This window comes from Sciurus vulgaris (assembly GCF_902686455.1).
Source record: "Sciurus vulgaris genome assembly, chromosome: 5".
NCBI lineage: Eukaryota > Metazoa > Chordata > Mammalia > Rodentia > Sciuridae > Sciurus > Sciurus vulgaris.
In genome coordinates this window covers 163,602,145-163,614,051 of record NC_136465.1, presented here as the reverse complement: position 1 = coordinate 163,614,051, position 11,907 = coordinate 163,602,145, and the positions used below count along the sequence as shown (strand labels likewise).

General features: G+C 42.1%; 1 protein-coding gene across 1 annotated transcript; it reads left to right on the top strand.

The window, feature by feature from the left end:
* The first annotated feature begins 3,415 nt into the window (after positions 1-3,415).
* Positions 3,416-10,385, top strand: UQCC6 (ubiquinol-cytochrome c reductase complex assembly factor 6). The gene is made up of 3 exons (XM_079142879.1): positions 3,416-4,923; positions 5,315-5,432; positions 9,551-10,385. Exons 2-3 carry the CDS (start codon positions 5,325-5,327, stop codon positions 9,653-9,655), a joined length of 213 nt encoding a protein of 70 aa, XP_078999005.1. The 5' UTR covers positions 3,416-4,923; positions 5,315-5,324; the 3' UTR covers positions 9,656-10,385.
* Positions 10,386-11,907: the final 1,522 nt, after the last annotated feature.

The following is an 11,907-nucleotide window of genomic DNA, read 5'->3' as shown; positions in this document are numbered from 1 at the left end:
TTATAGACTAACCCCACTTTTATTTCTCGATGGTTCTGACAGTTGGATTTGTTTCATTCATTCTCAGCTTCTGTCAGTGGTGTTTGTGCAGGGACTTCCTTAGATATCTCTTAATAGAGACAGGCTTTTCTGTTTCTCGCTAGTTTGCATGGTGAATACATGACTTTTTTCCTTCCCCAGTGTGCACTATGGTAACAACTCCAAATCATCAGTGGCTTACAGTGACAAAGGTTTATTTCTTACTTGCATGACGTGTGACCTGGGGCATGGCATAGCTGTGGCTTCTAGGATCCAAGAAAAGCTGGGTCCCGCTAGGTCCATTCTTAAGACCAGTGGCCTTTGCTCAGTCCTGTATTGCAAAATGAAGTTTATGGGAGGAATTTCGGGGAGGCAGGACATTGATTGTGGAAAGAGTGAAGCAACTGTAGCCTAGTGGCTTCTGTCCCATCAGTGTCTCTCTCCTACCAGCCTGAATCTGAGCATAAAGGACAAGCTTCCTTTGCTTGTGAACCTGGCCCATCAGAAAGCCTGAGAGGTGTTACTGTCCTCTCTTCACCCAATGTGCCTGGACCTCAGAAGCTTGTTGCGACAGGACAAATGAAAGAACAACAACAAATGGCAGTCCAGATCACTTTGCCTTGTTTGCCTTTCTCTTCCTTGGAATGTCTGCTCTTTCTTTCAGAAATGTACTGGGCTTGTTTTCTCCTTGGCTAATGTAGGCCAGTCAGTTACATCTTATTGACAACCAGGTTTGCTATTGGATAGGGTTTTCAAACTACAGGTTTTTAGCCACAGGTGAGTTCCTGTGTCCCTACTGAATACGGGGGCCTTGGAGCCCAATAGTTCACAGCAACAGGGAGAATTGGTATTAAAAATAGCAGTTATGTTATAATAACAATAATGGTGATCATGACAGTGGTAATGATTTTAGTAGCTAATGTTTACTGGCTGTTTAATATGTGCATGAACTAAGTGTTTTGCATGTATTAATTGACAAACCTCAGGAAAACCTTATGAGCCAAATGTTGTTGTATCATAATCCATTTATGCTACAAAACACCATAAACTGCGTGGCTTATAAACAACAGCAATTTACTTCTTATCATTCTGGAGGCTGAGAAGCCCAAGATTGAGGATCTGGTAGATAGATTCAGTGTCTGGTAAGGGCCTCCTTTCTGGTTCAGAGATGGTAAATTTTGGCTTTGTCCTTACATTGTGGAATAGAGAGGCAGCTCTCTGGGCTTTTAAAAATTTAGTTTAATTTAATTTTACTTTTTCAAGGGCTCTGCTCTCATGATCTATTCACCTCCCAAAGGCCTCACCTCAAACTATGATATTGGTGATCAGATTTCAACATATGATTATTTGGGGGAAGAAGACATAAATAATCTGTCCATTTTGCATTTCCAATCCATAGGGTGCCTACTGAAGATTTCCCTCCTCTCCAGGGAGGTCAGTGTTTTGTTCTATTCATGCTTCAACTGATTGGATGAGGCCAACCCACATTCTGAAGGGCAGTTTGCTTTATGCAAAGTGTACCCTTTAAAATGTTAAACTCATCTTTAAAAACCCTCACAGAAACACCCAGAACAATGTTTGATACACACGGGGTGCCATGATCCAGCCAAATTGACACATAAAATTAACCATCACAGTTAGCTATTCTTATTGTTACACTTTCCAAAAAAACTCATACATACACACAGCTACTAAGTGTCAGTCAAGACTTGCCAGGGCTTTCCGGCTCCAGAGTGTACCCTTTAGGGGATTTCTGTGAGCCTTAGTAGAGCGCAAGGAAGCAGAAGGACTTTTGGCAAAAGGATTTTCAAAGCAAAAGAGCTGCTCTGTAAACAGCATGCATTTAGAACACTAAGTGCTAGTACTAGAATAAAAGGAAGTTCTCAGATCAATGACTTCAGCTTCTGTCTTAAGAAATGGGAGAACAAAGATCAAATTAAACCAAAATAAGCAAAATAAAGGAAATAAAAAATATTGAATGTAAGACCAGTGAAATAGAAAAAACGAGAGGAAAAAATCAATGCTCTAACCAAAGCTTGAACTTTGAGAAAATCAATAAAGTTGATAAATCTCTACCCAGGCTTACAGGAAAAAACAAGTGACATAAAGATGAAAGAAGTGATGCAATAACAGAGTGTACATGAATTAGCATAAGGGAGAGCTGGGCACAGTGGCACATACCTGTAATCCCAGCAGCTCAGGAGGTGGAGGCAGGAGGATTGCAAGTTCAAAGCCAGGGTCAGCAATTTAGATCCTAAATAACTTAGCAAAAGCCTGTCTCAAAATAAAAAATATAACCAGCTGGGGATGTGGCTGAGTGATTAAGTGCCCCTGGGTTCGTCCCTGGTGCCCAAAACCCAACCGAAAACAAAACAGAAAAACCTTCCCCCAAAGAAAACTCCAGGCCCATTTGGACTTAGTAGTGAAATCCATCAAGGAAGAAATAAACCGATCCTTTCAAGTTCTTGCACAATATGGAAGAGGAAGGAATTTTCCAATACATGCGATGAGGCCAACTACTCTGTTACCAAAAGTGGACAAAAATACTACAAGAAAAACTACAGGTTGGTGGCTGAGGTGGTACATACCTATAATCCCACCAGCAGCTCAGGAAGCTGAGGAAGAAGGATCATGAGTTAAAACACAGCCTCAGCAACTTAGCAAGGCCCTAAGCAACTCAGCAAGACCCTGTCTCTAAATCAAATATAAAAAAGGGCTGGGGATGTGGTTCAATGGTTAAGCACCTTTGGTTTCAATCCCCAGTAAGGGGGTAAGGGGGGGGGGGGAGAAAGAAAGAAATGAAAAACTACAGACCAATGTCTGTCATGAACATACATGTAAAATTCTGAACAAAAGTTGGAAAACTGAATCAATACATGAAAAATATCATAACCAGGTAGAATTTATCTGAATAATACAAGATTGGTTTAACATCTGAAAATCAATCTATATAATTCATTAGCAAACTATAGAAAGCATAATCATCTGTATAGATGTAGATTCAGCATTTGACAAACATTCATTTTTAATAAAAACAAATTTCGTCGAGCTAGAAACAGAAAGGAACTTTCTGGGGAACTTCCTCAAGATTGATTAGTTACATCTATTAAAAATACTGTATTCACAGTTCACGTAATGATTTGTGGAAAATATTATGGAACTTACAAAAAAAGTAATGTAATGAATAAGTGCAAAACTGAAATAGAGCAAGAAAAATCAGTTGTATATATTAACAACAATTAGAAAACACACCATTAATATTAGATCCAAGAAAAATGTACAAGATGTATATATATATATATATATATATATATATATATACACTCCTACCATATGTGCCATTTATTCTTTTTTTAGGTAAGTATCTAAAAGAAATGGAAGCATAAATTCATAAGTCTTTCTCATATTCTTTCTGTTCATAGGAGCTTTGTTTCTATACCAGTCTCGAAAATCAGGATCAGGTCCTCATTCCCCTGGTGTTGAAGATTAAGCACCTGAGAAACACCGAGGCAAGCAAAGAAAGCAAATTTTATTTAAGAGACAGAAGGAGGGGGATAGTAGACTCCTCAGGAGAGGAGCTGGGGTCCCAGAGCTGGTGCCCGTGGGAGGGGGTGTGTCTTGCCCCTTTGTAGATTTTAGATTTTAGGTTTCCGTACTTCTCATGCCACCTTCTCCTCTTATCTATGTCCTCTTATCTCCTTCGACCAAAAGCAGGAAAAGAGCTGCCCTGGGAGTAATCGCTGGTTTTGGAAGGCGAGACCCTTCCCCTGGAGGTGTTAGAACCGGTTGATGAGGAATTTCTGCTGTCTACCCACTTCCTTTCTTTGATAACCAGTCACCTGTCCTTTGCCCCTGCCTCATTTCTACTAACCACAACAACTGGAAAACAAAGGGTCGACCCAGTGAATGGATAAACCAATTGTGGTAAAAATATACTCAGCAATAAAAAGTAGTACACATACATGCAGCAACGTGGAAGAATCTTAACCCTGCTGCATGAAATAAGCTAGATAAAAAATAGTATATGCTGTTTGACTCCATTTATATACCATTCTAGAAGATGCAAACCAATCTCGAGACAGAAAGATGATCAGTGATTACCAAGAGAACAGTGTGGAACAGAGAGGGATTAGAAGGAAGCAGCAAGAAACGTTTGCGGGTGGTGGATATGCTCATGTCGATTGTGAGAAAGGCTTCATGTAGGTATACACAGCAACCTACTACAAATTGTATCCTTTAAAATAACTGATGTCGAAAGCAAATGAGTGTATCATGATTCATGTTACACACACAACCTTAATCCTGCAGAATTCATTCTTACACTAACTTTTTGGTTAACAAAAATCAGTTCACAAGACAATCTAAAAATGCATGGATCGGGTGTTATCGACTTCAGGTTTCCTCTTTTCCAACAGTTGTCTGGGCGTGGCTCTATTTCAGGTATTAAAGGGGTGTCAGAAACAAGGACCGCGAGCGCTTCTAACTTCGCTGGAGAGGACCTCGTAAGAGCACGCTATCACTCAGTGCGCGGAACTCCAACCCTCCCTAAAAGTAGTAAACGCGTGCAATTCCCTTCGTACGAAAGGACAAATGATACAGTAACCCAGACCCGAACCTAAGATACCACGTATGTCAGGGAAACCCAAACGTCCGCACCACTGAAGCGGCACTAGGAGGCCGGGCCACTAAAAGTGTAGGAGTTAAGATACACGCATTAGTTCCCCTCCAGCATCCGACTTCCGCCCGGGCCATGCAACTGCGCAGGCGCCTGTAGTGCGCTCGCTTTCTCCTCCGGCACGGCACCCACTCACTACACTTTAGGTCCGGGCAGCTCGCGGTCCGCTCCGTCTTCGGGACTCTTCCACCCGCGCTCTGCCTGGCTGCCCCGCGCCTGTGCACTTCGCGGTACACTCTCTCCCCGGGCGCGTCCACAGGGGAAGGGGGAGTGCTGCCTGCAGTTCCTCTTCTAGAGGCTGAAGGGGCGCGGAAACCACCCCGTGTCAGCATTCCTCTTGCTCTGCAAGCGCTGCCTTTGCGTACTGCTGGCCCAGCCCTCCTCGCCTTCAGTCCAGGCTGCGCTTAGGCCCGGAACGAGTGTTCGTCCGCTGGACGACCTCGTGTAGTAACCGAGGAAACCGAGGCGCGTGGACGGAGAGAGTCGGGTGTTTTGGCCCCGCCCCTCCCGCGTGCGGGTCCCAGTGCGGCTGGTTTCCGCGCCAACCCGAGCGCCTCGGTCCCGCGCGGTCTAGTCGTGAGCCGAGGGCCTTCTAACACCGCCTCTTCCCTCCCCGTGCAGCCCTCGGACCATGCCCGCGGGCGTGCCCATGAGCTCTTACCTGAAAATGTTCGCGGCTAGCCTCCTGGCCATGTTAGCGGGGGCCGAAGCGGTGCACAGGTACTACCGGCCTGACCTGGTGAGTGCTGGAGGGGGCCCTCTCTCCTCTTCGCTGGACCACTTCATGCTCCTCACAGCAGGAAAAGAGACCTTAAGCGAAACTAGGATCCCATCTGCCCCCGAGCCTAAAAACCCTGTGATGGCATCCCGGTTCCTCTAGAGCAATGCACGGCCGGTGACCTCTTCCACAATGCGGCTCCTACCACTACTGGCCATTCCTCCCACGTTCCCTCTATTGCAGCCATGCTGGCTTTCAGGCACCTTCTCAAATGCACTCAACTTAACCCTACCACAAAGCCTTCTTTTCCTCTACCGTGCTTTTCTTCCAAATCGTAGCGTGATTACCTTCTTTCAAACTTAAGTCTTATCCCAGCAACTTGGGGGGCTGAAGCAGGAGGATCGCGAGTTCAGAGCCAACCTCAGCAAATTAGGGAGGCCCTAAGCCACTCAACAAGAACCTGTCACTAAATAAATTATATACATGGACTGGGGATGGGGCCCAGTAGTTAAGGGCCCCTGAGTTCAATCCTGGGTAACAACAAAAAAAAGACAAAAATAACCCTAAGGGCTTCAATATCCCCTCCAGCAATGAGTTCTTTGGCCAGCTCTCAAAGGATTCTTTTCTCCTGTGCTATTCCATTCAGTCCATTGTTTCCATAGAGCCCTTGTTGCAATTTGCAGTTGTTTATTCCTGTTTTCTTGTCTGCTTGTTCCACTAGAATGTACACTCCACAAAGGAACTGTCCATCTGATTCACTTTTGTATCTCAGTCACGTGGAAGAGAGCCTGGAATGCAGCAGATGACCAGCAAAAATTTGTAGAAAGAAGAATAAGTTCATATAGGCATACATAGGAGGGAGAAGTTTAACTTAATGGCAGTAGGCATTCGTTGATTTAGGAACAGGGAATTAAAGGTGCTTTCCAGGCATTAAGATCTTGGGAAGATGGAGATAAGAAAGAATGGTGCAAATAATTAAAAGGGTGTCCAACTGTTATACTATAGGCATGACACAGTGGTTTGCAGCATCCTGTCCTGAGCTCAGACAGTGCCTGGACAGGTAACATAGAACCAACCCTGTGTAGTGCAATAAATTCATTTCAGTCAGTTATCACTATAATTTCAGAGGAGTTTATCCCAGTTTTCAAGTGAGGAAGTTTAGGTTTTAAAACAGGTTATTTCCCAAGATCATGGCTTAATGAGGCATTGATTTAAGGATCTGAAGCTCAAGCTTTCTGCATGGTGTTTCTTTTTTGTTCCTATTAATAAAATAATACAAAAAATAAAATAAAATAGTATAACCCCCTTGTAAAACATTCCAGTGGAAGTGAGTCGAGTAAAATGCAAATCCCCAGCTTATAATGCCCTTTCTTCTGTCTGCTCCCCATTTCTCCCATTTTTTGGTTGGTGAATACACATGAGCACACACACAGTTTGTGGAGTGTTTTTTTCCACGTAAGTAGGAGTTCATATATATATTTCTCAGCACCTTGCTTGTTTTGGTTAACGTCTATGTGAATAGACATTTATGTGATATTAATAGTCTTTATCCTTTGTATAGTTTGCTTCGGGGTGATGGAGATCAAATCCAGGGCTTCACACATGCTAAGCAAATGCTGTACCACTGAGCTACACACCCAGCCAACCATCATGTAGTATTTTATAAGGTGGACATTCCATATACATTATTTGCTCCCTCCCTTGTTGACATTTAGGTGGTGTGTACTTTTCAGATAAACAGTGCTAGAGTAGTTCTTTCTTACCTCTTCAGTTTGCTTCTCTTTTAAGAGTTCTGACTGCAACATCACGGACAATTAGTGGAGACGGAAAGTGGTAAGAACTTTCCACAGAAATGCAGTTTAGTCTCTACTTATACAGGAATATCCATTAGCAGCTCTTATAAAGGAAGGAATGCTTGGAATTTGACCCTGGGTAATTGACTTTTGATTCACCCATCTCCTAATTGGGAATGTGCAAGGGCTATTGCCAGCAGCTACCTATACTTTGGGAGGAGGTTTTGAGCTGCTTCCTCCCAAAGTAACAGGTAAGGAGCATACTGAAAGACCACCTCAGTCTGTCTGGCCAGTAGTAGTGCAACAGGGCACCTCTGTAGGTACTGAGGCCAGGCTGGCTGGTTGTATTCAGGATGCTTTATGCTTTTCTGACATTTAGGAAATTTATATTCTTTACCTGTCCTTTTGGAATTGTTCAGTCTGACAACTAAAAGTTTTAGTTAAGAGTTCAAAACAGAGAAGACCCTGATGGCTGCCTAGGACTGTTCTCAGTGCTGTCACGAGGGAGAACTATTAAGGGTGCTTTGTTCTAGTTGTCCTGCATGTTTCATCCGCATCCTCATCACAATAGCAAAGGAAGTGACTCCACTAGATGTTTAGATTGAAACCTGTTCAGATTGAAACAAAATTCCTCTCTCTTACTGCGTACTTAAACAGATGTCATTAGATTAATCTGAAAAATACATTCACACACTCACCCCTTCTCACCACCTCCATTACTACTACCCAGGTCAAGTCATCTCTTTCCTCAGTTATCACAATAGCTTCCTAACCATCTTCTGCCTTCCATCTTGCTTTCCTACATTCTCAACAAAGCTACCATTGTCTTTTTTTTTTTTTTTTTTTTTTGAGCCAAATCCCCAGCCCTCTTTAGAACTTTATTTAGAGACAGGGTCTCACTAGTTGCTTAGTGCCTTGCCATTGCTGAGGCTGGCTTTGAACTCTTGATCCTCCTGCCTCAGCCTCCCAGCCACTGGGACTATAGGCACGTGCCACGGCACCCAACTCATTGTCATCTTTTTTACACTTGAGTTAGGTCATGTTACTCGTAAAACTTTCCCGTCTGAGTGAAAACCACTGGAGTCTCCCCTTTCTCCCCCTGCCCTTGTTTCCTACTAACGATGTTGAACACGTTGTACTAGCTATCCTGACATCCTTGCTTTTCCTTGAAAATGAAGGCACGCTCCTGCCTTAAGTCCTCTGCATTTGTGGTTCCATCTGCCTGAAACCCTCGCAGTTAATTCCATGTCTTTGTTCAAAAGTCACCGTCTTAGCCAATAAGCAAATTAAAAGATGCTCAGCATCATTAGCTGTCACAGAAGTGCAAATCAAAACCACAATGAGAGGGGTTGGGGTTGTAGCCCAGTAGTAGAGCATTTGCCTAGCACCTGTGAGGCGCTGGGTTTCGAGCCTTAGCATCACATTAAGAATAAATAAATAAAATAAAGGTATTGTGCCCATCTACAACTGAAAAAAATTTTTAAAAACCCCACAATGAGAGACCACTTCATAATCACTATGAAGACTACAGTAAACAGTAACAGGTGTCATCAATGGTGTGGAGAAATTGGAACCCTCTTGCACTACTGGTGGTAATGTAAATTGGGGTAACTGCTATGGAGTTTAAGGATGATGAAAATGTTCTGAAACCTATTGTGATGGACTTACAACTCTGTAAATATACTGCACTAAAAACTATTGAATTGTACACTTTGTGTGTGTGTGTGTGTGTGTGTGTGTGTTGCTAGGGATTGAACCCAGGGCTTCAGATATGATTGGCAAGTGCTCTATCACTGAGCTACACCCAAGCCTTGAGTTGTGCACTTTAAATGGGAGAATGTTGTGGTATATGAATTATATCTCAATACAGTTATTACCAAACAATAGTCACCTTCTCATGCTTTTCTTGACCTTTCTCCAAGACAAGGATTCTGTATTTTTTTTGTTCTTTGTTTTATGCATTGCACATAATGGGCACTTAATATTTTTGAGCAAATGAATCAATCCCTAATAGCTGTTTCCTGGGCCAGGTACATGGTAGAGAATCAGTAAACATTGCAGGAATGAATTTCCAATTATGTAAGTTTTACTCAAATTTATGAGTCTATGAATTGAAATTGATACAAACTGTTTCTCTGTGACTTCTTTAGTATTTAAGATATTGCCAGGATGATAGAATCATAAATATAGTGCTAGAAAGAAATTTAGATCAACCAGAGATTCTTTTAATAAAGATTTATTATTGAGTAGCAAGTAGGGAACTTTTTGGTTTTACTCATTAGTTTAAAATCTTTCAAGTCACATTGAATTACAGTCTAAGAAAGCCCTGGCGTTTGTTTATTGCAGACCATACCTGATATTCCACCAAAGCCCGGAGAACTCAGAACGGAGCTTTTGGGACTGAAAGAGAGACAGCACATTGAACATGAACCTCAAATTTCTCAGCAATAGAAATTTCACACTACAACTGTTTGAAGAATTCTGAGAATAATGTCTTAAATATGTATTTTTTTAATTTATTGAGTCAAACTACTTGTCCTTAAGCACCTAATCCAATGTTAACTTCAGAAAGAGGTACTCAGTAAATATTGACCGATATGGTGACATTTTATTATGGTTTGACCAGAATCTCTTGTGAACTGCCAAAGAATAAATCATCAGCTTCTTGAAGGTGGTCAGAAGATACTGAGCCTTGAGTATATGTGGGGTGTGGCGTATTTGCAGTGTATCTGACCCTTATAATTCTGGTTGGTTTTTCTAAATAAGCCTGACTGTAGTGGCAATACGGGAATTATAAAGTGAATGCTTAGGGTGGGTGTCTAACATTTCTCTAAATATTGGGAAGTACCATTTGTTCTAAGCTGCATTGACTTACCAAATCTTAAGTTTTCAATTTTGTCAATAGTTCAACAAAATTGACACAGGTGCATTAAAGTTGGTTAGGAATCACAATCTAAAACTTGTATTAATGTGAATACAATTACAACTTAATAAATTATTATAGATTTGTTTTCATAGGTATTTGACATCTGTGATGATGGGACAATGGGTTAAGTCAAAATATTTTAAAAATTTGAGGTGATTTTGGAATTGTGTAACAAAATTTTAATATTTGTGGACGGTCTTTTCATAATGTCCTTAACCCCTAAGTTTGAGAAACCAAACTAAAACTGGCATTTACTTTTTCTTATATTTTAAAATAACTGAAAAACTTAAATGAGCATTGTTACTGGTTGAATTGTTCCCTGAGAAGACGCTGAAGTCTTAACCCCTAGTACCTGTGAACATGGCCTTGTTTAGAAGTAGGTCTCTGCAAATACAGCCAAGTTAAGGTGAGAGCCTTAGGTTGGGTCTAATCCGATCGTTGTTGCCTTGGTAAGAGGAAAATGCCACGTAAAGACAGACACAACACTACGTGACAAGAGGCAGTGATGTGCTTCAAGCCAAGGGCCACCGGATTGAGGGACACTGCAACTAGGAGGAGGGATTAGTCACAGAGCATGGCCCTGGGGACACTTGAATTTTGAAAGTTCTGGCCTCCAGAACTGTGAGAATAAGTTTCTATTGTTTCCATCTACCTAGTTTGTAGTTCCTTTTTAGACATATCGGCCCTAATAAACTAATGCAAGTATTTCAACCTGAGTCTATAAAGAATAAAATTTAGACTGTTGACTTTTGTTCAGGGCTATTTGTATTTTTCAGAATTCTTCCTTTGCTTACTTCCTAGCCAATGAGCAAGTTGCTACTGAAAGAATGGACATTTTTTTAAGCTGTCTGTTTTATCTCAACTCCCTAAGGTTTCCCTCCCAGTAATGGGAACAAAGCCCTTAAAGCTGTTCCAGGAAACAGCCCCAAACAGAGAGTAAAAGAGTAAATTGAGCCTGATAGCCAGATAGTGCTCAAACAGTAGGATGACCAGAAACTATTGACCAGAATCTACACCTGTTGTAAAACATTGTGAAACATGTTGTCAGCAAACCCAGACCCCCTTTGAAATTTCCTGGCAGCTTTGTTCCCCCTTTTCCCCCTTTCATGTGTGACCCCTCCCGATGTGTGGTTTCTGCCTTTATAAACCTACAAGATTTTCTGCTAGGGACTCGACTCCTGGAGTTGGGTCCCAGCGCGCTGGAATAAACACCTCTTGCGGTTTGCATCAAGTGACGCCTCCTGCGGTTGATTGGGGTTGCCGTGGATCCATGGGACAGAGTTGGGGTTTCCTTTTTGGGGGCCTTACAGCTACATGCCATGGACCTTTGGGGTCACCGGGAAAACCTGCAACACTAGATTGTCTCAGTTCGAGTGGCCTTGTGCAAAGCTGCACCTATTGTGTCCTTTCCCTCCTGTTGATCCAAGGGTGCTCCTTAACATTGGGTGTACTAAACTCTATCTCAGTGCCTCCTGGAGAATGAATTCGACGGGTGGTGTTAAAAATGAAGTCAGGCAAAGGTATAGCTGAGTACTAAAGTAGACTGCCTAGCACATGCAGGCCTGAGTTTCAATGCCAGAAAACAAGGAAGCTGTCTAGCTTATTCCTTAATAAAGCTCTTTTTAATTAAAGAGGCCAACAGACCAGTTGCCACCTATGTGGTAATTAGATTAGGCCAAATTAAACAGATTGTGTAAGGTTTGTGGCAATTGCTTACTTTTACCAAGAACTAAGGCAATATGATGCTACTTCCTGTGGAAGTAGTGACAATCCAGAA

Excerpts from the sequence above, each read along its gene's own strand:
- UQCC6 (XM_079142879.1), top strand. The coding sequence starts at position 5,325 with ATGCCCGCGGGCGTGCCCATGAGCTCTTACCTGAAAATGTTCGCGGCT. Across the intron at positions 5,433-9,550 it reads GGTACTACCGGCCTGACCTG|ACCATACCTGATATTCCACC; the intron begins GTGAGTGCTGGA and ends TGTTTATTGCAG.